Genomic DNA, 25,372 nt, shown 5'->3' on the forward strand with positions numbered 1-25,372 from the left:
TTTCCACCCAAAGCGGGGTGACTCGAGGAAACGTGAAGCAAAAACACCCAGTTTTAATGAGTAAACAGGACCGAGCCGCGCAGGCTGCGCTTCTGAGTCATTTCTATTGCCGACAAGTCAGGTTACGTCCGACTGCATTAGAGTGAGCGAGAGGGACTCCCCGGTGTCCCAGCCGGCGTGTGTGTGAATCCAACGGGGGGGCAATCGTTGGTCTGGGAGCTTCTGTAGGACATGGCAGTGATTGCCGCTTCGTATTCTAGTCTGACCAATGAAGTCAGAGATCGCGCTCTCAATCTGCCCCTCTCTCCTCCCCTGATGCCCCTCTCTCCCCCCTGATGCCCCTCTTTTCTAGGAGTCAGAAAGTTTACTGGGTGTGAGGGTTCTGCAGCTTTATCAATCAACCGGGGCAAATAAACCCATTATTCTAATTCTAAATACCCCGTCCGGTTACACAGATAGCCCCAGCCACACCCCCTGCACTAGAATTGCCCCTCGTAATTCAGCGTTGATGACTGAGCGCGTTCCGGTGCTCCGTGTAAGCGCTCCGTGTAAGCGATGTCACGTGCAGGCGGCGGAGAGTTTATCGCGCTCCCGGCTTGTTCTCTCTCTGTTTATCTTGTCGAGCGCTGTTGGTACAGGTCCGGCGCCGCGCTGCGAGCTATAATCTTTTCCCTGTGACATTCTCCGATATTATCCTGTTTATTGCCCCACGCCCAGGGTGGGTCCCCCCAAAGCGCCGGCACGCCAGCTTAATATTCCTCGCGCACATGTCTGACACGAACAATAAAACGATTAGCGATTCAAGCTCCGAGACATCGCGTTCTCTCCTCGCCTGTCACTCCGGGATCACCGGAGAATATTCGGGAAAAGGATTATCCTAGAACGATGACATCATCTTAGAACAATAAACAATAGATATTCTGTTACCGATAGTAATCAATTCTCTTATTTCCCTGAATCCACCCCAAATCGATCCGCAGAGCCCAATCATGCCGTTTTTATTACTATTTGTTAATTATTATTAAATATATAAATAGTTTTTTTTACGTCTGTAGAAACGGGCGTTGAGGATTCACCAAATGTTACAAAATAACAAAAATAATGAAAAATCATTTTCATCCACAGAAGGAAAAAGGCCATTTTTTAACTCAACGTGAACTAAAAACTCATCTTCATCTACGGGGACGCGGATCGCCGATAAAGCAGAAAGCTGCGTTTAGTTACCCAGGTGAATGTACATATAATATACCGCTCTATATAATAATATACAGATATATATATTTATATAGCACCATCCAATATATATATAAATATATGGGGGGGTTATAATGAAACCTTTATTAACTAAACCACATTTTATTCCTCCCCGCGTGAAAAGAGATGATGCGGCACTCCGAGTAATAACGTTTTTTTGGGCTCATTTTGGAAGCGGGGGCCGTACAATTAATGATTTTTTCAAGCGATGCCATGACAACCAATCAGGTGACCCAATCGGCAGGGGCCATTGCTCAAGCTTTCCCCCCGAATGGCTTTTTATACAGTAGCAAACCGGCTGTTTGCCGATACGGGGGGCACTCGAAATCCTTTAACGTGAAAAAGTAGGGAGCTTTGTTGGTCTTGGCGTCCGAAAACAAAAAAACTGGGGAGAAAAAAAGTCTCACGGAAGGAAAGAGGGTTCCCAGACTGCAGAGTCCGGGGCCCGGGCTGCTTTGTGGTGTTTAATGTGCAGCCGACGCGTTCCACGTGCTCCCAACAGACGCTCCGATCTAATTAAATGGAAGGACTCATTACTCTGGTTACGTAAAGCGGGGGCCGCTGTGGAGTCGCCCCGAGGACACCCGGCTCGTGTTATGTAAGGAAAGTCGTGTTTTTAATCTCCTCTTATTCACGTTGGGTAAACGGGGCGAACGAGGGCCGGGCGGGGCCGATGCCGCGGTCTGTAGAGTAACCGATAATTCCACGTTTCTTGTAACGATGTAACTGTGATGCACGCTCCGCGCATGCTTACATGACTTATTTCACCTCGTTATCCATCCTGGCTCATTTTACACCCTAATCGTCTTTTTCTATCTCACAGTTTAGTGAATAAACCCCAAGATGAGACTTTAATTCCTAAGGGCCAAACTGTCCTGAATCTCAGGTCCGTGAGTCCCAACCAAACGCGCCTCATTTGCCGAGGCACCATCATGTGCCTCGGTGACATCATGTTACGCTTAGTGACATCACATTCTGTCTTGGCAAATATATCGCCGCAGATAACATTTAATCTGCTGTTTATAAAGGTGACGTCCCCCACGAAGCCCCCCCCCTCGAGGTCTCCCCGGGGATTAAATCCGCCTTTACGGCGACACAATAATTCGGAGAACCCTTTAACCCTTTGCTTCCCTCTCTGAGACCTAACACTGGCAGGCGCATCCCCTCGGCTTCAGTCTTGGAAGATGCCGTCATGTTGTGTCTCCCGGTTAATAAACGCTGTAGACGCCTTTGGCGAGATGCCAGGTATTTTCGCAGCGCCGAGCGCCGCCGGCCCTCCACGGGGCCCTTTTAAGGCAATGATTTACCAAGCGATGATTAATGGGCTTGCCGAGCACACCTTGCTCGTTACTTTGTATCTGGCCAAGCTGAGGCGCGGCCCCTCGCTGCGATCCTCGTACCTGCCAGGTGTAGTCATCGCGCAGGCAGCCGCAGCTCCCGACTCCGCTCCGCTACAGCGGCTTCCTAGAAAATCTCATAAAAGCCGGGCTGCCCCGAGCTTAATGCCACTTAACCCCTTCCTGCCAGCGAGTGGACGGGCAGCTCAGCATGCGCGGGAATCTGACAGGTTCTACAGGTCGATATTTAACCCTCGCCAGAGACAGAAACGTGAGGTCGGCTCGATGACCTCCAAATGCCGGCCGATCTCACAATGTCTGCATTAACCCCTTAACAGCAGGGAATTCTGTCCAATCGTTCCCACAAAACAGAGCAGGAGAAGCAGGCGACTAGAGGGGCCGAATGGGGCCGATGTACTGGCGGTTTCTATGTAATCGGCGGGCACCTTCTACAAACTCTCTGCTCCCCCCCTATAAAGTGAAGCCCTCATCTCCCAGCAGTAACCCGGGACCCTTAGACGGCCCAGAGCCCCCTGTGCACCCAATAACTCATGTTCATATTAAAGCTTTTGCCCCCCCAGGGTTGTTCGGTGGGAGAAGCCTCAACAAGCTCCCAACACGATTAATAAATTGCCCCCTGTTTGCAGTCACTTCTAATCGCTTCTAATTGGATTTCGTAATCTGCAGCAAATTAATCTCATATATAATATGAGCAGGATATATTTGCATTATATATATATAATATATAGAGTATGTGTTAGATATATATATATATATATATATAGCGGGCGGATTTAATATGAATGCAATAGTCTACATAAAATATATAACCTACACAAGATATATAATCCTTACACTATATAATATATATAGCCTGCTCATTACATATTTTATAAAGCGTTATATAATAAATAATGAGCGGACTACATATACATATAACCCGCGCGCAATATAATATATAATGCAGGTGATATGTGTATATATATATGTATTGTATAGCGTGTGGGTTAGATATATAGTCCGCTCATTATATAACGCTTTGTAATATAACGCTATATATATTATATAGTGTAGAGATTATATATAAATATATCGTGCAGGTTATATATATAATATTTTTTTATATAGAGTATCGGTTATATAAATGCAATGAAATATAATAATGAGTGGGTTATGTATATGTTTTATACAGCGTGCGGGTTATATAATATAATTATATATAATATATTCTGTTTATTGTGAGATAAAAGTGCTTCCCGTGTGATTTATGAGAAGGCGAGCGAGGTGCCGATCACCAAAGTGATTGCCGCTTCACACCTGAGCCGTCTGCCTGTCCATAAACCGCTTCACGGCGGGTCGGGTTAATGATGATGACGTTTCCCCCCCGACAGGCTTCCTTTTAATTATTCCTCTTTAATGCCTTTATTTATTGAGCGCCAACAATTCCTGCAGCGCTTCTTACAGCTCGGCTCATGAGCTTACAATCTAGAGGGGGTGGAGTATAGTTTTTGTTAAATTTAATTTAACTATTTAAAAATAAATCTCTAGTACTCAGCGGGTTAAACTCGGAGAATATGGAACAAATTGCCTTTTGTGTTCAGAAAACTGAAAAATCTATTATTGTTATTATTATACGTGTTCTTTATATAATAGCAGCAATATAAATAACACGTATAATAATAACAATAATATAAATAACACTAATATAAATAACACGTATAATAATAACAATAATATAAATAACACGTATAATAATAACAATAATATAAATAACACTAATATAAATAACACGTATAATAATAACAATAATATAAATAACACGTATAATAATAACAATAATATAAATAACACGTATAATAATAACAATAATATAAAAAAACACGTATAATAATAACAATAATATAAAAAAACGTATAATAATAACAATAATATAAATAACACGTATAATAATAACAATAATATAAATAACACGTATAATAATAACAATAATATAAATAACACGTATAATAATAACAATAATATAAAAAAACGTATAATAATAACAATAATATAAATAACACGTATAATAATAACAATAATAAAAAAAAAAAAAGGAAAATAATAACAATAATATAAATAACACTAATATAAATAACACGTATAATAATAACAATAATATAAATAACATATAATAGTATGTGTTATTTATATTATTATTATAAGTGTATAATAATAATAATAATATAAAAAACATGTATAATAATAGTAACAATAATATAAATGACACATATAATACTATGTTATTTATATTATTTATATTATTATTATAAGTGTTAATTATATTATTATTGCTGTTATTGTTGTTATCATTGCTGTTATTATGTGTTGGTGTTGTTGTTGTTGGTGTTGTTGTTATTATCGGACGCGTCACCTGTCAGCTCCCGGGGTGAGGGACGTTCGTTGATCTGCGCACTAAAAGGTTTTGATCAGTTTTCGTTGGGGGGGTAAATCGAATACCCTGGGGGCGGGGAGGGGGTAATTTTAGCATGGTTTCCCTGTGTCGGTGGGATCTGGACAGTCCGGGGTAATGTTGGTTCTGGTCGCCCCTTGCTGCGTGCAACATTTATGTAACCAAATTCCATCACTAAAACACTTTTTTTTTCTATGGCAACAACCAATCGGTGCAGAGTTTTGTGTCACATGACAATTAAGGGTTCCCAGAGAAAAGGTTTGAATGCAGATGTGTGTATATACGGTATATAATTCACCTCTGCTGCTGCTGTTGGGAGGCTGTTCCCTGTACTTTGTGTACAGGGTGTGATGTGTCCCTATAGGCAGGCTGTATGTAGGTTATACCCCAGTCTGTGCCCCTCCCCGGGGCAGTTTGCTGTCGCTGTCCAAGGTACGGTGTGCGATACGGGGGCAGGGGCGTACTATACGCAGGGGTGGGCGGGGAAAAGACGGAATGCAGGGGGCAGTGTCTACGCGCAGTATGGGCAGGGGGCGGTGTCTAGGCAGGATGCAGGGGGTGGAGTGTGCTCGCTGTATGGACAGGGTGTATAGGCAGGGGGCGGTGTCTAGGAAGGATGCAGGGGGTGGAGTCTGCGCGCTGTATAGACAGGAGTGGGCGGGGATTGGGAAGCCGAGGGCTGGGCTCTTGCTCCGTTACTTATCCAGGCGGGTGTTGCGGCTCAGCTCAGAACCATGGCCGGCAGAGCCCCGCGGAGTTGATCCGGTACCCGGTGACGTTAATAATAGTAATAATAATGATGATGAACTCGCTGCTGTTCGCGGACGGCCTGATGGAGCCGGGCCCCGGGGCCCCTCCCGGCGCTGCTGCTGTCACCCTCCGCAATGACTTGGGCTCCAACATCCATGCGCTAAAGACCCTGAACGTCCGGTTCCGCTGCTTCTTGGCCCGGGTGCACGAGCTCGAGCGGCGGAACCGGCTGCTGGAGAAACAGCTGCAGAGCCAACGGCAACGGCCCGAGCGGCCCTTCCGCACCTACCACCGGGACCAGGGGGTGCAGACCGAACCGGCCCCGGGGCCACCGCACAGCCGCCTACCCGGGACCATCTGGAACTTTACCCACGTGCGGAGAACCGGCGGCGGTGGCCTGGAGACCTTACACGGCCCTGGGGTCAGCTGGAGCCACCCGGACGGGGTCGGAGTGCAAATCGACACCATCACCCCGGAGATCCGGGCCCTTTACAACGTGCTGGCCAAGGTGAAGCGGGAGCGAGACGAATACCGGAGCCGGTGAGACACTCGGGGCACCGGGGGTGGGGGGGTGCGGTATCCCCCAGAAAGTACAGGGGGCACCGGGGCAAATAACTCGTATCTTCAATTAACCCCTGCCACGCCCCCAGCCTTCTCTCTGCCCCTCCTGACTGTGCCCTTTAATCGAAGCCCTCAAAATGCCCACTTACCCCTGTGCCCCCCTCTTTGCCCCCCCGGCCTTTGTTATTGCGTCACTCTCCCCTTGTTTGTAAAATCCCCTCCAAAACTGTCACCATTACCCCCCGTGACATTTTGATATAACACACAGTACATCATCATTAACCCACTGGGTGCCAGAAGGGGGTCTCTGTGGCTCTCAGAGGGTTAAGTGGCGTAACCAGATCTGCCCTGTGGCGGATTAATGCACAGCAGACTGCATGGAGAGGGGGGAGCGGGGAGGGCGACACGGATGCTTTGCGCAGTGTCCACACACGTGGGGCTGAATGCGCTTTAATGATTTGCCCAGGGCAGTGTATGTGGGGGGTATGTGTGGGGCATCAGTGTATGTCGTGTGCCCCTCCCGTGCCCAGCGATGCCCCCCGTGCTGAGGGTTCGGTTAATCGCACAATAAAACGCTTACGTTGTATTCAAATCTCAGCCGGGTTCCGGGGCAGAAAATGCTGTGTGGCCCTGAGGGTAGTTTCATGGCCCCTGAGTGTTTGGAGACCCCGGGGCAACCGCCGTAACAAACCCCCCCCCCCCCGGCCATGGTGGCCACGGCCACTTCCTTGCATTCAGGTGAATTCACGCTTGAGATCAGGTTTGTGGAATTAGCTTCCCTTGGTTACAGAAGGGTTAATGTAGATGCCCCCTTCCCCGTGTGAAGGTTGGCTCCTGGGGGGGGGGTTACCTCTAGCTTTTAAACCCCCCAAGGGTTAACCCCTTCTCATCTCGCGGAGTTACCCCACCAGAACAGAACCCAGTAGGCAGGTGGATTAGGGGCCCCCGAGAAGTGCTGCCCCCCGGCCCCGGCAGCGATGCCCCCTGTTAATGATGCCCCTGGCCCCGTCTGGCGCTGCCCCCTGTTAATGATGCCCCGGCCCCGTCTGGCGTTGCCCCGGTAGAGATGCCCCCCGTTAGAGATGCCCCCGGCCCCGTCTGGCCCTGAGCGCGTGATAAAGCCGGTTTCTGGTGCCAAAACTTTTATTCATCGCTCTGCGCTCCGTCGCTAAGTATTTGGGATTGGTGCGGTTTCCACGGCAACCGGGAAGGTGATTCAGACTCTAAAAATGATATGAAATACTTTAGCGTTTTGTTGACACGCGTGTCTCAGGCGTGTCTGTTTTAGCTGTGAAGGTAACGTGGGAGTAACGTTTTCTTGCGTGTTAGGAGTAAACCGCATTCACTAACGTGTTTCATGCCATAGGAATGGGGGGGGGTCACTCTATGTGCCGGGGGAGGTATCTCTGCGCAGGGGTCTCTCTCTGCGTGCCGGTGTTGGGGGGTCTCTCTCTGCGTGCCGGTGTTGGGGGGTCTCTCTCTGTGTGCCGGTGTTGGGGGGTCTCTGCGTGCCGGTGTTGGGGGGTCTCTCTCTGCGTGCCGGTGTGGGGGTCTCTCTCTGCGTGCCGGTGTGGGGGGGTCTCTCTCTGCGTGCCGGTGTGGGGGTCTCTCTCTGACTGCCGGTCTCGCTCTGTGTGCCGGTGTGGGGGTCTCTCTCTGTGTGCCGGTGTGGGGGTCTCTCTCTGCGTGCCGGTGTGGGGGGGTCTCTCTCTGCGTGCCGGTGTGGGGGTCTCTCTCTGCGTGCCGGTGTGGGGGGGTCTCTCTCTGCGTGCCGGTGTGGGGGTCTCTCTCTGACTGCCGGTCTCGCTCTGCGTGCCGGTGTGGGGGTCTCTCTCTGTGTGCCGGTGTGGGGGTCTCTCTCTGCGTGCCGGTGTGGGGGGGGTCTCTCTCTGCGTGCCGGTGTGGGGGGGGTCTCTCTGAGTGCCGGTGTGGGGGGGTCTCTCTCTGCGTGCCGGTGTGGGGGGGTCTCTCTCTGCGTGCCGGTGTGGGGGGGGGGTCTCTCTGCGTGCCGGTGTGGGGGTCTCTCTCTGACTGCCGGTCTCGCTCTGCGTGCCGGTGTGGGGGTCTCTCTCTGTGTGCCGGTGTGGGGGTCTCTCTCTGTGTGCCGGTGTGGGGGGGGTCTCTCTGTGTGCCGGTGTGGGGGGGGTCTCTCTGCGTGCCGGTGTGGGGGGTCTCTCTCTGAGTGCCGGTGTGGGGGTCTCTGCCGGTCTGTAGCTGTGTTCTCGCCCCCCCGCTGTGTAAAGTTCACCGGCACGCGGGGCATTAACCCGGAGCGGTCACTCGCCTGCCTTTCCGTTTATTCCTCCCCAGACGAGGACTCTCTTGGGGCCGGCCGGGTTACGCTTGTTGTGACTCCCAGGAATGTGTAAAAAATATTTACAGTAAACACAAGGATTTCTGAGAGTGATGGGCTTGGGGCTCAGGTACTTCTAACTCCCACAACCCCCAGCCAGCCCTGTAACGCGCTCTGGTAACGTTTCGTTTGGCCGCGGTTTGGGGCCCCCGCGCCCCGTTAATTGTCGCATTGTGTGCGGGGCGCGCCGTGACCTGCAGCCGCTCTTTGAAGGCTTCGCTTTAATGAGACGCGATCCGTGAAGTCCTCAGAAACGCGGCCAACGTACACAGCGGGGCAATTATTCCAACAGAGCGGGGGTGGGGCGGGGGCATCTACAGAGAGAGGCATTTAAATACATGAAAGGGTTTAACAAAAGTTACTAGAGGCTGGAATCTAACACTAGAGGATCAGAGACTAGAGGTGGTAGATAAGCGGAGCAGCCTCCCAGCAGAGGTGGTAGAGGGTAGTACAGTGAGGGTATTAAACATGCATGGGATAGACATCCGGCTCCTGAATCTATGTTTAAAATCACATTCTGCAGGGAATGCTCCAAAAACTCTCCTGTTTTATGTGTCTTAAGTGACTGATTTTGTTTTTTATATCAGAAGCAATGAGCTGATTTATCAGCTGGGAGACCTCCCTGCTGCGCCGCTCCCAGCACCCTCAGCCGGCCGTCCCCGTGACACAAAAGCCGCTCTCCTCTTCACAGCGAGCGCTTTCATCGTCTGAATCATTGTCTCCGCGCCCTGCACCAACTGCACATTGTGCTTCCTCCTCCGCGCTCGTCCCTTTATTAGAGTGCCAGCTCTTTGAACCGCGTTTTATTATTTGAGTCATCGCTGCTGGCAGAGAATGAGAAACCCGGCTCACCTGTCCGAGCTTAAATGGGGGGGGCGAGAGTTTCTCCTCCCTCTCCCGATAATTGGGCCGTTTCCTGTGTTTTAGTGACCGTTTGGTAAATGGCGTTTTATTATTTCTGGCGGTAGCCGAGCGCGTCTTGCATCGGGTTCCGTCTCTCGGTTCTTCCGTCTCTCGGTTCTTCCGTCTCTCGGGTTCCGTCTCTCGGTTCTTCCGTCTCTCGGGTTCCGTCTCTCGGTTCTTCCGTCTCTCGGGTTCCGTCTCTCGGTTCTTCCGTCTCTCGGGTTCCGTCTCTCGGTTCTTCCGTCTCTCGGGTTCCGTCTCTTGAGCTCCGTGTCTCGGTTCTTCCGTTCCGTGTCTCAGAGATTCCGTCTCCCCGACGCGCTTTACCTCGTGTGTGACTACGCGGGGCGTCCCGATACACAATGGATGATGGGAGTTTTAGTTCATGACCTACGGGGATGCTGCGCTTATTTATTAGCGGTTAATAACAACGCTTTCCGGAGTGACCCGCAGCCAATGAAAATATTAGCTGATGTCTGTTGCCATGCGATTGACCGACGCGTTTCACGGGAGGCTCCGGTCCCACAGGTTCTCGCCCGGTGTTTTTGTCACCCGTGTTTGCCGTTTGGGGCGTTTGCTGCCGGCTCAGGGAGGTGTTTTTGTTACACAAATTCCTGAGATGCCGGCGCGGCGTTCTGTGACCCGGGCGCCCCCCCTGACTACACGGCTGCTCATTATCGGTAATGCGTGTTCTTCACCCGCTCGGCCGCCCTAAAAACAAACGCACAGACAGGTTGCGTGTGCACGCGGTGTTTAGATCACACGTCTCATTTTAACCCTTTACGTTAAGCAGACTATTTGACAGAGATAACAAATTACACTCTGGATCGGTTCTTCCATTTTTTACCCCTCACGCCCAGCGCGTTTCACATGAGTGGCGCCCGCCGCGCTCTGAGACGGTCCGCGCTCGCCCGGTTTAGCTGAAAAGGGTTTTCTCGTTGGACTTTTTGTCATCAAAGCGTTTACCGGCCTCGTTCTAAGGTCCGTTAGCCGTATTTGATGTTTTAACCTCTCTTTAGAGAGTAGTTGAACCCTGACCGGTGAAATCTCTTGCGGGTGGCGCAGGGTTAACGTCTCTCCGGCCTGGGAGCCGCTCTAAAGGGCAACAAAAATCCCAGCCGCCCCGTAAGAGAATGGCAGCCGCCGTTACCCGGAAGCCTCCGCGGCCCTGAATTCTGATGGCGTTACGGCCGTTGGCTGCCGGGAGGCCCGTTGCTTCCCCCTCGTGGGGTAAGTGGGCTCAGATTCTGCCCCGGGGGTCTGGAGAGGGGTTGTTATTACCCGGAGTGAGTGTGACGTGCGGCTGCTTTCTAGAAACGTTAGTGGAGTCTGAGCTTCAGGATCCTGCCTGCTGCGTCTCTGCGGCCAACCAGCGCGAGGCTCCTTACACTAGGCTGCGATCTTATTCTCCTGTACCGGTGCGTGTGTGTATGTAATATGTGTGTATCATGTATGTGTGCGTGCTCGCATGTGTGTGTATATATATATATATTCTGCATGTAATTATACCGGTTCTGTCCACGACGGGCCACTCGGTGCGCCTGCAGCACTGCAGGCTGTAGCGGAGTCCTCGGCGGCCGCCGGCAGAGGCTGCTTTCCCTCGGTCAGCGATTTCTTGGCGTGACTCGGATATTAGCAATCAGGTCAGGGAGTCCTGAGACCGCAGACCCCGGAGGTGGGGGATGGGGACCCGTGTGACGTGTGCGGCTCTCCTGCTAGCCCCCACGCGGGATCCGTCCTGTTATTATGTATTATAATTGAGCAGGAGCGCGCCGTTTATAATCTGTGGCCCTGCTGGTGTGTTATTTTCTGGTATCTTCCTGTTTTTTTCGCGAAGAGAGTTACTGTTTCCGTCCCGTGATCTCCCCCCCCCCCCCCCCCGTGGAATTCCTAACATTTCAGTTCTTTTATTTTCCAGAAATTCCCAGACAGATCCGGTTTCAAAAATGTCTTCTGTAACCAAAGAGACTGCGGCCGACACAATAACCTCTCCTCTGTGTGTGCGTGTGATATGTGCGCATGTAATATATATATATATATATGTGTGTAATATATATATGTGTATACACACAGTGGGTACCGTTCATGTATGTATACAGACAGACAGACCGTTATATGTGAAAGCTTTATGTTACACGTCGGGTTGCCAAATATTTGCAGAGCCCGGCATGCGTATCGAGGCGCGTCTTCTGTCCGTGTTACAGCAGTTTGTGGGGTGCGGTGCGTGTTCTGTCCGTGTTACAGCAGTTTGTGGGGTGCGGTGCGTGTTCTGTCCGTGTTCACGCCGCGCGGAAATCTTCTAAACAGTAATTTTCCACATAGCTCGCATTTTATAGAATCGGCCAATTTAATGCAAGAAAAATACATTCGGGAAAAAAACACACAGGTCATGGGAGAAAACATTGAATATTCCGAGAGATTTGTGAGTTTATCTCTTATGGATTATGAGGGTTGGAGAGGAGAGACCTTGGCACTGAAGGGGTTAATTCTCCCTGCGAGGGGTAATAAGTCATACAGATGCCACACTAAGTGCTTCGTATGCATGGAATGTGCATTAGCCCCCCCCCCCCGCGCTAACGGGCCGCTGCTCGCATGGATTCCGTATTATTATTATTATTATTATGCTGGGGTGGGGGTTACCCCCGTGTGGCTTACGCCGGGGTGGGGGTTACCCCCGGGTGGGTTATTCTGCCCCGCTCATGGGGTTTCGTGGGACGCCGGCTGCTTTTCGCGGTCTGGATGTACAAAGCGTGGATTTAGCGGCCGTTATTCCGGGTTTTTTTCATGGTTTTTTTATCTGCAGGATTTAACAAACGATTGGCGGATAATCCTCGCTAAATGTTTGAGGATTTGGGGCATAGAAGCGTTTCCAGCGGGGTGGGGGGGTAGTTTTGGGTGTTTAGATTGGTCAGTTATATCAGCGGTTTGTACACTTACTGCCCACCGCGGACTGGGGGTAATGGGGGGGGGACTATAACACATTACATATGCTGTTGGATTGCAAACATCCAGCAGACCTCAGAGGTCTGGCTGAGATTTGTGGGAGTTGTAGTCTGGAATCATGCCGAGCGGCTGTGATCCCTCTTGATGAAGGCAGCGAGCGGTTCCCAGACTGAAATCTGTAAATGAAACAACCCCGGCCCCCGGCGGTGATCTCACTCCAGAGCCACGCGCTTCGCAATCTGTTTATCCAGAGTCTGCCGCTTCTGTTCTTGGCGATCGCGTCACTTGGACGCGGCTCTCATCACGCTGAGCCGGTAACGCACCCCGCGGGCCGAGCCCACCCGGCTTGTCTGTGAATCCAAAAAATGTTGCTGACTTTACAGCTGTTTGCAAATCCTTGTATCTCTGCTCCACCTGATTGCAAGGGTGTCACCTCATCACTCCCAGCCGCACCTCCCGGGGACGATGAGGTCACTTATCACGTATTCACAAAGGATATCGGGCTGTTGAGTATGAGCTGGAAATGATGCAAACCGTTCTATTCTCTGCCGTGTTTTATTAGTTTCCGGGCGTTAAGTTCTTTTGTTTGTGAAGAGGAGACCGGCCTGCCCTGTGACTGGGAAGGAATAATTCTGTTCTCTGGTTGTCTTCTGGTGTCTTCTATGTATGGACGGCAGGAGAGATGTTTATTCTGGCTCTGCTTCCAGTAAATGTGGGAGAAAGTTTCCTGTAAGTCGCGCAGGTTACATTGTTTCCCGGGGTGGCCGCACACACAGGTGCCATTCACTGCCACGACAGAAGCGCATTGTGCAGTTTGGAAGCCGAAGCTTCCCCAGAACCCCTGCGAACCACCAGCGTCGCCCTGCTTTGCGTGTATGACATCATTTCTTCCTTCCTCACCACATCTTACATCATAGAAGGCCACACATGCTGCGCGTTTATACAGAACTATAAACCAAGTGTTTTTATTGTTTCGGCGTTCCGATAATTACACGGCGTCTCTGAAGAGCCTCGCAGACCCCTCGGGGTGAGGCAGGGTTGGCGAATGCGGTAATTCACACGCCCTGCGCTTATAGAATGCCTGCGATGCGTCTCGACTGCCAACCCTGGGCTTAGGTGAGATGACGGTAACCGACGGTTACAGATCTGTAAATCCCACTTCCTTAATAACTACTTTAAGTGATCGGCGCCGGGTATTCGGGATAAAAGTGATTCTGGTGAAGGTTGGGAAAGTGTTTTAATCGCCAGAGTGACTTCTTACCCCGGAATCCCCTTTATAACCCCCCCGATGACATAAATGTGAATAAAGGGGATTTGGGGATTCTCACCCCTTTTGAGAGAATTGTGCAGTTCCGGTTTAATCCTCGTTTATTATACGACGAGTCGCTTTAATCTGATGAGATGGTCTTCGCTAGACAGCGATGGGCCGACGATCTGTCTGTTGCCCGGAATAATTTAATATCGAAAAGTAGCAACTTTTATTAAATGTAGCAGCAGTGTTCAGGTTGGCAGAATTCCAAAGCTGTTTCTATGGCAACTGCAGCAACTTTAGTAGGAACCGGGGAAGATTCGGGGATAATTTCCCGAGCTGTATGGGCCGCGTTCTCGGCCCCCGCGTGCCTGCGGTTCACAATCCGTTGGTCAGCTTTGTCCTGGAGCCCTGAATCCGGGGGAAATAAAACCAAACGACGATTACTTTAAAGAGTTACCCGATTTACTGTCACCCCCCCATCTCCGCATGCGTCCCATTCCGTGTGTCTCTTAGTGAATAATGCTTTTTCCACACCGCGGTAGCGCCGTGGAAACAGTCGTGCGAGGGCATACAGCGTGAGGTGTGAGCGCACGCTCGGTTGCTAGGCAATGCGCTTTAAATTCTGTATACAGGACTTTGGCTTCAGGCCAGCCATCGGCCGGGATAATGGAAACTGGCTGAAACTGTGCCGTGTTTTGGGGTGTCGGGGTGCGGGGGGCATGGGGCAGGTGTGGCAGGAATAGACTTTCATGCTGTTCAACCGTTTGCCTCAAACAGACTTGGCTTTGTCTCCTGTGACCCCCCCCGGGCATGTAATGCACCCCCTGAGAATGAAAGGGGGCAAATTCATGTATCAGAGGGTGCGCTCCGCTCCCAGAGATACTTTATTCCCCATAATTCTCAGCAGTTCCCCAGCATTGTGAGACGCCGTCCCGCTGGAATCTTCATAAATCCATCGTTATTCTGGCCGGGATATTTCTAGTGGAATCCAGTAATAAATCCCGATTCACGGAGTCCTGGCTCTGTCTGATGACGCCCGATGGCCCTGAATGAGCCAATCTTATTATTATTCCTGGGTCCGGGGTTTGGAGGCCGGCCGGTCTCCCCTGTGAAGGTGTTTATCGAGTGTTACCCTCTCGTTTGAGCGGATCGTGGCCGAGCTGGTTGACGGGAGACGCTTGTTGGGTCTCTTGGATACCGACGAACACTCGGAGCGCCTTAAATAGCGAGAAGAAGTCGCGTCTGAGCTCGGGTTACGGAAAGTGAAACGCGTCTGGTCAGCTTCATGGCACGCGGGGGGGGTTAGCGAAAGTCAGGAGGATTCATTGAGATTTACGGCGGATAACGGGATCGGGTGTTCCCAGGGCAGGCGGGAACTTGTTCAGGGGGCTAATTCGGCCCCCGCGAGCTGAATAGGAAATGACTCGGCTGCCGGGAGGCTTCGGCTCGATGTGACCGTCCCCGGATGACGGGCCCCGGGGGTTGTGGTTAATTTCGGGTCTTTGCACAAACTTGCAATATTTTGTTTGTAAAACCACGGCAACCGCTGCTAAAAAGTGTTCAGGATGACGCAGCGGGTGCCAGCTCTCGGCTGCCCGAAGGGTTAACGCTAGCAATATTCTTAAGAATGAGTAGATTGTATTACCAAGGGCAGAGCTGCGGGATAATTAACCCTTCGCGTGCCGCAGGAGTGTAACAAACTGCATTGCAGAAGGAGAGCAGCACATCCAGCTCCTGGATGCCTTCTTTTTTGAGGCACCATCGTATTCGGCAGACGCAGCACGTAAATCGCCGATACACAAGATAAACCCTCTCCCCAAGAGCTTACACTCTTCAGAGACTTGTATATGGATGGCGGTTTTTTTTATGTAGCGTGAAGGCGGCTCTCTGATGGTTCCTTGGTGGCCCTCGGAGGGCTGTCCACCCCCGGTCTGCCGCGCTTGTTTCGCGTCTCTGATTATTCTTGATGTTTGTTTTGTTGGAGGGGTGAAGGCAGAGTTCCGCTTTATTGTTGTAATAATTGCCCTCTTCTTGGCGATAAATCTTTGTTTATGCAATTAGACGGTTTGTAGTTGACGCTCAGCCCGGGAGGGGAGAAGTTGATTTATTTGAAGGATTACTCCGATGCGTTCCTCAGACTTTCTCCGCCGCCCCTTTGGCTTCTAGTTAAAGAAAAGGCTCCTTTAGGTCTGCCTTCAACGTAGCGATTATTAAAAGAAATGGATTAAGATCGGGTTCTGTAACCGCAGGGCATTGTGGGTAACGGGACTGGGGTTGTTTAAAGCTCCTCTGCAGCCCTGTTTTAAGGTTTAGGAGTCTATTTGCATTCTCTAGTTATTGGAGATTGACTAGGATAGGCTTGTCTCATGTAGCTCCTCCCCCAGCTGCCTGTCCTCAGAGCAGTGAGCGTACCCCAGTATGCTTTCTGCACATGCTCAGTAGTTCCAGTCAATGCTAGCCGAGCGTCCGTGGAAAATAATGGCGGAAGCAGCGGACAAGAACCTTTCCTGCTGTCTGGACACTCGTTCTGCTGGGATACATGCGACTGGCTGCTGCCTCAGCGACCTCGGCGGGAGGGCTACTGAGCATGTGCGAGAAGTGCTACTGAGCATGTGCGAGAAGTGCTACTGAGCATGTGCGAGAAGTGCTACTGAGCATGTGCGAGACGTGTACGTACTAATGCCCCGTGCGGGGGCAGGAATTAAAGCCGGAAGTCTCATTCCCTAACTGTAATGTACAGTAAAATGCATACACTTTTAGCACTAGGCTGTTTCTTTAAGGGGCTTTGCCCCGAGTCGGTGGGCAGTGAGCGGCTGTGAGATATTTTGGGGTCCGGTAATCGCGGCTCCCCGGGCTGGAATGTGATGGGTGTTTTCGGATGGGAAGTTCTCGTCTCGTCACTCCTAGAAGATCGCCTGCTGTTAGGATCTCACTCGGTGAGCACAAAAGGACCTGCCAAAAAGAGGGAGAGTCGGGTTAGTCCGCTCGCCTCTGCCAGTCTTAATGTTATGTTCAGGACAGACTGTGTCTGTTTTAGGCGTTAACTGTATTAATGTTCACCACCTCTGTTGGAAGGCAGTGCTATGCATCCGCTGTAATTTCCTAATCTTATCTGAGTAAGGTAATTCCTCACCTGTCGGTATTAATATTGCAGACTGTATGGGTGTGGGAAGCCGGATTTCTCTGCCGGATAATCACTTCATTTCTCATCATGTTATATAAATAATAATTAATAAATAATGACTTCCGTTTACTGTCGCTGCTTCCCGGTAACTTGGCCAAGAATAAGCGGGCCGCGGGAGACTTTCCAAATGTTTATACCGAACCCCAAAGCATCGGATGGTAGGTGAGAGCCGGCCCCCATCGGCCCTTTCATGTAGCTGCTGAGACATCTTGTCATCCGCGCGGCTCCAGGACGGCGGTTGTGTTGCGCATGTCCGGCTTGCCCTCGCCGTGTGGCGTCCTTGGATCTGACTCTCCTGCTGGTGGGTGATTTAACGCCGGAGTAATGCTTTCTCTGGATAGCGGCCAGCACCGGCGGAGCGGACATTACTCTCTGTGATCCTCGGCAGCGAGAGGGTCCCCGGGCGATGCCGCTGTCTCTTTGGCTGATATAGGTGGTTCCGGATCCTGCAGTTCTCCCTGGCAATGAAGCGGTTAATGCTGCGATGGTATTGGCTTTTCAGTGGACGGTTTCAGTGCCGGGGGTCCGGCGGCGCTCTGCGTTGGTATCCCCGCATCGCACGCCGGCTGTCCTGCGCTTTACCTTATCAGAAGCAAGTATTTAATGTGCAATTCCTTCCCAGATACTGTTCTGCCACCAAACGCCGAGGCGTAAAGGTTCCCGCGGGCAGCGAAGAGTTAATTCCATGCGGCCGTCTGGCGCAGTACATTCCAGGCATGCGTGACATATGTAAGCAGTTATTCACAGGAGCACACGCATGTATTTAAGGTGTGTTTGTCGCTGCATCCGCTCCGATGAAATAATTTTTCAGATAATACTCTAACGTTTTACTTTTTCCTCCCTTGGGCTTTTGGCTCAGAGGAGTCGGATATGCAGAGCAATGAAGGCGGCGCTGCTTGCAGACAGGTGTTTTGGCAGCGCTGCTTGGAGACAGGTGTTTTGGCAGCGTTAGCATCTTATTTTAGCCGCTGAATATTCTGGGTTATGGTCTCATTCTCTGCATATTTAACGCGGGAGAGTACCGGCTGCTGCCCGCATGCCGCTTACACTTTTACCCCTCCTAGAGGCAGTTAGCGATATATTGAGCCGTATGCCTGCGCTGCGGAATATGATGGCGCTATATGAAGAATAATAAATGTGCTATCATTGCTTCGATACTGTGTATCCCGTGTCGGGTGCTTTATTAGCGGGATTAGAGTGTCTGTAGGCACCCGCCCGTCTGTTTAGGGAGATCCCTCGCCTGCGGGGTCCCCGGGGCCCGCTGTTTTGGTCGCGCCCCGTCGGTGTGCATTCCGGGACCGGTCGGGCCGGTTCCCACCCCTGTGGCATTCAAAGGGTCAGCGTTTGTCTATAAATAGGTTTTGCTTGGTAGTTGTGGTCTCCCCGTTTGTTGCGATGTTGTTTGGGAGGACCGGTTTTCGGGGGCGGCTGTTCTGAGAAGTTGCTTCCCCGTCCGCGTTGAAACATTGTCGGAACTTCAAGCAGCTTTATATTCTGTCGGTTCAGGGCCCGCTCTCATTGTGTTTTAGATGTTGGGTGGGAAGCACACTTTAGGTTGGATGTTTCCTGAGATTCGGCCCCCCGGGTGTCCCCACTTGTGTCTCCTTTACACCTCTGTGGGCTCTGGACTGTCGGCCGCCGTTGTCTTGTCTCTTGCGATCTCGGTACGATGAGTGTCGGTAGGGTAGCGGATCGAGCCGTGGTCGTTTTTCCGGCTGTATTCCGTGGGAATCCGGATTCTGCTGAAAGCGTTGGTTTTGGGGTGCTTGGGATGCCGTTGGGGGGTGCAGACGTTTGCTGGAGACGGTTTTTGGAGGCTTAGCTGAGGCAGACGATATCTTCATCGTTTTTTTGCCTGCTAACAGCGAAAGACTTGGCTAAATTTATCCTCGTCTCAGAAATAAAACCCGAGCCGGCTCTGCTCCGAAAGGAAATCTCTATAAATCACGGCTTTTACTGGCAGCTCCTGCTCCGAGATCTCATTAACCGCGTTTCCCAACCAACCGAAGCAGCAGCCGCCTTTTCTGGGTCAATTCATAAAAATCTGGCTGAAATACTCCTCCTTTCCAGAGGTGCAGGCAGTGTCCCTCTAAATCCAGTTGGTCAGCGACTAAGGTCATTTTGTGTCCGTCCCGGCCCCTAGTAAGAGTAGCCGGAGGGGTGTAATAGTAAGGGGTGTTTGCGCATGTTGTGCCCACGGTCTTGGTACTAATTCACGATCATTGACGCGTCTCTTACAGATGGGAGGAAGAGCTGGCCAAACGGAGGAATCTCGAGTCGTTGGTGGAGACGTTACAAGAGGTAGGTACTGCTTCTGCTGGTTGGCCGCCCATAGAACCACCCCATGCGGGTAACCCGGGATTGTTACTCTTATCCATGTTTGTGTACAGTACTGAGTATCATGGGAGTTAGACCTCCCTGCTATCTATATGCAGGGTTGCCCATTGCTTGATCCTCTGACAGTCTCCCAGGAGAAACCCCATGTGCTCTAATATCTGCATGTGGTGGCCCTGCCCCCTCGGAATGACTGAATGCTGCCCCATATGCAAATGAGGATAGAGGCGGGGCTGGATGTCCAGGTCTCTGCTTTAATAAATGAAGCCCACATCTCTTTATCTTGATCAGGAAGCTCAGGAGGCTTATAACGTCCACGACGAACTCAACGACAAGATTGAGAGACTGAAATCCGAACTGGTCGTCTTCAAGGGTCTGATGAGTGATGTAAGTACCCCCCATGTGCCCCCCGCGTGCCCCGGCTCACTGACACCGCTTCGTTCGAGATACTCGGCACTCATATGTCATGTTGCTGCATTGGAAACCTCCCTGGATAGGTCAATGCTCCAGGAACACATAACCACTCGCCCCCGTTTTGTCAGCGGTAGATCTGGCTTGTTAATGGGCGGTTTTACCCCAAAATAAGGCTGATTCCCGAGCAGCTTGTGTCCGTACCCCCAGCCCCCCCCCCGGCAGACCGCGGGGCTAAGGCTCCGAACCCAGTGTGGAAAGGATGCGTTGGTCCGCGCATGCATGGTGTCTTCGATGCACGTCTGGCTCGCTTGTGGTTTGTGCACAAGTTACGTCCCTGCTCCATCACGCAGAATCACAAGCGCTTCGGGATGAGATCCTGCCGTGAAACCGACATGAAATATCTGCCGATGAGTAGCGAGAGTCCATTACAGTCACAGGTTCTCCGCGGGGGGTTCCCGATCACCTGTGGGACCCATGTGCGTTGTGAAGCAGGCGTAGGTCACAAGGAGGTTCCTGATCCCCATTTAACTCCTTTATTTACATAATTGTGCCCGTTCCTCGTGTCGTCTAAGGACTGCAGGGAGTTGCCCAAAATAGCTGCCAGCCGGCTGGGAACTTATTGTCTTTTTAGCACAATGGGTATGTTGTCGGTTCTAGAATCCCATCGGAGAATGTAGAAGAAAGTAATTCACTGCTAGAACGTGGCTTCATTAAATTCTTATTTCTGGGCTATAGATTTCAGATGCAGGGAAAACATGCGATCATCTGGATACAAAATAACACAAGTGTTTAGTTACAAATTCTGATTTATTGACATTTTGCCCGTTTCCATGGTTACTGCTTCACATGCAGAACTTTGCTCCAGCATTTCAAAAAAGTAAACATAAAGCACTGAAACACTTCTCGTTCTCTTACACGCCGTCACTTATCTGCCCCGTGACGCCCTCTACGCAGCCATAAAGCGTTACTTTTGTTTTTAGTAATATATCTGAAAGAGGATAACGTACAATGTCCCCCATCCCCTCCCGCAGCCGCTCACCGATCTCGACTCTAAGATCCAGGAAAAAGCAATGAAAGTGGACATGGACATCTGCCGGCGGATTGATATCACCGCCAAGCTGTGTGATGTCGCGCAGCAGCGCAACTCTGAGGATGTATCCAAGATGTTCCAGGTGACCGGCGCAGCAGAGAGGGTTCTGGGAAACGCTCCTGGGGTTCCAGAGGGCCGCGTAAACCACAGCCCCCCCCCCCGACACACAAGTTACAGTTTATTCTCTTATAAACCGTTATCTTATGGCTTAACCCTTTCATCACCATTCCGGCACTGAAAGAGTTACGCACAAGCAGATTTCTATCATTTTTAATGTCATAGTGTCCCTGCTTTTTACGCTTTTTGATTTATTTTAAACAATATTAATGTGACACCAAATAGCGGGAAAAAAATAGGTGACGTGAAACACGAGTGGGTTTAGTCAGTCACGTGACTTCTGTGTCTGAAGCCCCACGTGTTTTGGGGTCCGTGTTCTGTCCCCCTTGTGCTTCTCTCTGGTGGCAGCTGCTCTCTGGGCTCTCGTTCTGGTTTGGTTTTATTAGCGGATCCTGCATCAGGTCGTTGGACTGTGGTTTGCGGAGCGCTGCGCGTTTCTGACGCATCTCGCATGCTCGCCACGGGCTGTTGAACGCATGCGCTAAGAATCTCTGCTTGTTCAGCCTCGCGTCCCCCCGCTCTCTGTCTGTTAACCCTTTTATACCCTAGTCTGCCGATGCCTTCTCTACCTCCGTTTATGGCTAGATTTCCCCCCTCTCTTCCTTTAAGGTGGGAACAGTCTCCAAAAAGAGGGAGCGGAAGCCGACGTCGGAGGAGGAAATGTCGGAGGCAGATGGGGATGCCGGCAGGTTCTCCGACGACGAAATGATCCCCTCGCTCAACATCACGGATGAGATGAAGAGGGTCTTCAACCAGCTGTAAGTGAGACATTGGGTCTGTGAAATGCGTTGGGAGAAGGAGGTTATTATTATATTACAAATGTTACAGCAACGCAAAACTCGCATGTTTCATCTCAGCATGAAAGGCGGAATTTGCTGCATTCGCCCCAAGAAACAATGGAGCATTTAGCGGCACCTTGTTTAGTTATATACGGTAAAGAGCCCTCACTGGCTGCTATCAGGGTTATCCTCCTTTAAAGAAATATTTTCTCATTTTATACAAATAAAAACATTTTTTATGCTTCAGCTAAAATGTAGTTTTTTCAATTTTAATAATTTATGAAAAGATAGTAAAGGGGATGTTTTTGACGCAGATTTCACCCCCGTATTACCCGGCTTGTTTCCGGCGGACGCGTTATCGCATTGTCTCGGGGAAGCAGCGATTGGCTAAACGCCAGACTTTATTCAGGGGCAGGAAATGATCTCAGGAAATGCGAGGACTCGGGGCCAAGTCTGAGCCCTGTCTGCAGTCACGGGAGTGGGGGAGGAGGAGAGGGGTCTGGCACAGAGGAGGAGAGGGGTCCGGCGTGGAGGAGGAGAGGGGTCCGGCGTGGAGGAGGAGGAGGAAAGGGGTCCGGCGTAGATGGTGGAGGAGGAGAGGGGTCTGGTAGGGAGGAGGAGAGGGGTCCGGCGTAGTTGGTGGAGGAGGAGAGGGGTCTGGTAGGGAGGAGGAGAGGGGTCCGGCGTAGATGGTGGAGGAGGAGAGTATTTTAAAAGATGCCGAGTTTGCTCCTTCTAACTTGGCCGGCTCTGGTTTATTTGTGGAGGGCCGGGGAAGAGCGCAGCCGTTACCGATAACGCATTCTTACACGATGACAGAACCCTTAAAACCCTACCGGGACTTAGCGTAATATCCTTCTGACTGCCAAACATTAGTCAGCCCCCGGCAGAGGACGCACGGCAGCTCGCTATATATATATCTATAGATATATATATATATGCATTTCATTTCGGGCAGGAAAGGATTTTCTGCTTTTAAAGACTCGTTTAGCGGAGTTAGGAAATATTTTTCACGGTCTTGTTCCGATCTCCTGTTAAAATGTCTTTGGCGTTAGGTTTTTATCCATGCAGTGAATGCTCTGTCATCGTGCTTACTGAATCATCACTGGGACTGTAAGGCTGGTGGAGCTCTTGAGGGCCGTATCTGGCCCCCAAATCCCTGCATCACAGTAACAGCTGCTGTGCGAATGCACTCTGACAGAATGGGGAAGAACCAGATGTTCTGTCTCAAGGTTAAAATAATTAACGGCCGCCGGCCCCCGCCTTCTCTGTGTACTTGCCGTTATTGTCCAGATGCATCTCCGTCGGACGTTGAAATAAATGCGACGTTAGCGCAGTTGAAGCTGCAGTTTCAGTCGTGTTGTGGCGACACCTTGAGGACAGGAAGGGAACTGTAAGCGCGCTCTGGTGATTAGCAAGCAATAAACCGGCACGGGAATCGAATCCAGAATCCAGCTCCGGAGCCGATTCACTGCAACAACTGGGGGGAACCCCAAATAATGGGGCGGTGAGGGCCTTGTGTTAGCTTCCGGCAGAAAATGATCACTTTGTCTTTTCTTTGTCAGCCGGGAGACTTATGACTTCGATGACGACTGCGACAGTCTAACGTGGGAGGAAAACGAGGAAACCCTGCTGCTCTGGGAAGATTTTACCAACTGCAACACCCTGCCAGGGAGTGCCCCCGAGGCTCAGGGAGGAGAGGTGAGCCCCCGACGCAGCGTCAGGGGGGGATTGCCAGCGGCGTGCAGAAACCTGACCTGAACTTATTCCCCTTCTTCTAGAACGAGGAGACGCTGGGGAGTTTAATCCAAGAGACCGAGAGCTTCCTGAAAACGCGAGACAAAGAATATCAGCAAACAATCGATCAGATTGAGGTGAGAAACGGCCGGCCACCCCCTGGAATACAATGGAACGTCTCGTGTAAAAATGTAACATTTCGGGGGGGGGGGGGGGGCCACTAATGGAGGAACTTTGTCTTCTCTCCGTTAATTAGCAGGGCTGGGGGGTCATCTGGGATGATAAATGGGTAACGCTGGGTAGACTGGCTGAGGATACTGCTTTTTGGTAGAAAGAGTGTATTATTGGTAAACTCACCCCAGCTTTCCTTCTTCTCACCCCCCTGAAGATGGAACTGGCCACCGCAAAAAGCGATATGAACCGCCATCTCCACGAGTACATGGAAATGTGCAGCATGAAGAGGGGCCTCGACGTGCAGATGGAAACCTGCCGGAGACTCATAAAGGGATCTGCGGGGAGGTGAGTACTGACGGTATACACAGCGCTTGCGCCCTGTATAGAACATATACCCACCAGACGGCGCGCGCCCTGTATAGAACATATACCCACCAGACGGCGCGCGCCCTGTATAGAACATATACCCACCAGACGGCGCGCGCCCTGTATAGAACATATACCCACCAGATGGCGCGCGCCCTGTATAGAACATATACGCACCGACGGCTCGCGCCCTGTATAGAACATATACGCACCCCACGGCACGTGCCCTGTATAGAACATACGCAGCAGCCGACGCACACCCTGTATAGAACATATACCCACCCGACGGCACGCGCCCTGTATAGAACATATACGCACCGACGGCTCGCGCCCTGTATAGAACATATACGCACCCCACGGCACGTGCCCTGTATAGAACATATACCCACCAGACGGCGCCCGCCCTGTATAGAACATACGCAGCAGCCGACGCACACCCTGTATAGAACATATACCCACCCGACGGCACGCGCCCTGTATAGAACATATACGCACCAGACGGCGCACGCCCTGTATAGAACGTACGCACCCGACGGCGCACCCTGTATAGAACATACGCAGCAGGCAGCGCGCACCCTGTATAGAACATATTGTAGCTTTGTGCGCCCTCTCTTTGTGCGGTGCAGGGACTCTCCGTCCGTCAGCTCCATGGCCAGCAGCGACTCAGGAAACTCGGATGAAATTGCGGACGAGTTTGAGAAGGACGGGGAGGGCGACGGCGCCGTCAGCTGATACATCGGAATCCCCGTCTCCATCACCAGGCTGTGACCGGACCCCAGACTTCCCACCCTCTAACTGGTGCTGTAAATGTCTATTCTTCTACGGGAAATATCAAGAAAATGTAAATAGAATTCTTGAAAAAAAGAATGAAAAAGAAAAAAAAAAAGTGCTGTTTTCAGTTGTGCCTTTCCCGCTGCTGAGCCACTTCCACAGTTCTGTTCCTAAAACCGCTTTAACGGGCCAGAAACGGTTAAAGATGTTCTGTGATTACAGCGCTGCTACGTGTATTGCTGCTATTCGCATCCCAAACTGCGGGTCCGGGGCTTGACTAAAGCGCTTGGTGTCCCCCCGAAACACGAAGGCAATACGACAGCCTGCGGTTTGGAGTGTGACTAGGAGGAATACGGAGAGCTTTGCTGTCAATAAAATCTACTGAAAGCTAAGTGAACCGATTATATGGTTTATTGGCACAAAAGGACGGCCCGGTCCTTCTAGAAGCTTCCACTCGATTGGAACCGTGTCGTCCGAGCGAGGCGGAGCGGCAGCTGTCGGGCAAAGCCGGAAGGAGCACCACGTAGTGCTATGCAAACGAATTGCCTTATTTCAGATAGATTCTTTGCCCCTCTGGAAGGGTTAAAGGGGTCGTGCTGATGGG

At 51.0% G+C, this 25,372-nt stretch overlaps 1 protein-coding gene across 1 annotated transcript; it reads left to right on the top strand.

The window, feature by feature from the left end:
* Positions 1-5,726: 5,726 nt before the first annotated feature.
* On the top strand, positions 5,727-25,372 carry IFFO2 (intermediate filament family orphan 2). The gene is made up of 9 exons (XM_053451914.1): positions 5,727-6,330; positions 19,227-19,287; positions 19,612-19,707; positions 20,766-20,906; positions 21,551-21,699; positions 23,286-23,421; positions 23,502-23,594; positions 23,846-23,976; positions 24,624-25,372. Exons 1-9 carry the CDS (start codon positions 5,837-5,839, stop codon positions 24,727-24,729), a joined length of 1,407 nt encoding a protein of 468 aa, XP_053307889.1. The 5' UTR covers positions 5,727-5,836; the 3' UTR covers positions 24,730-25,372.

This window comes from Spea bombifrons, chromosome 12 (genome assembly GCF_027358695.1).
Source record: "Spea bombifrons isolate aSpeBom1 chromosome 12, aSpeBom1.2.pri, whole genome shotgun sequence".
Classification (NCBI taxonomy): Eukaryota; Metazoa; Chordata; class Amphibia; order Anura; family Pelobatidae; genus Spea; species Spea bombifrons.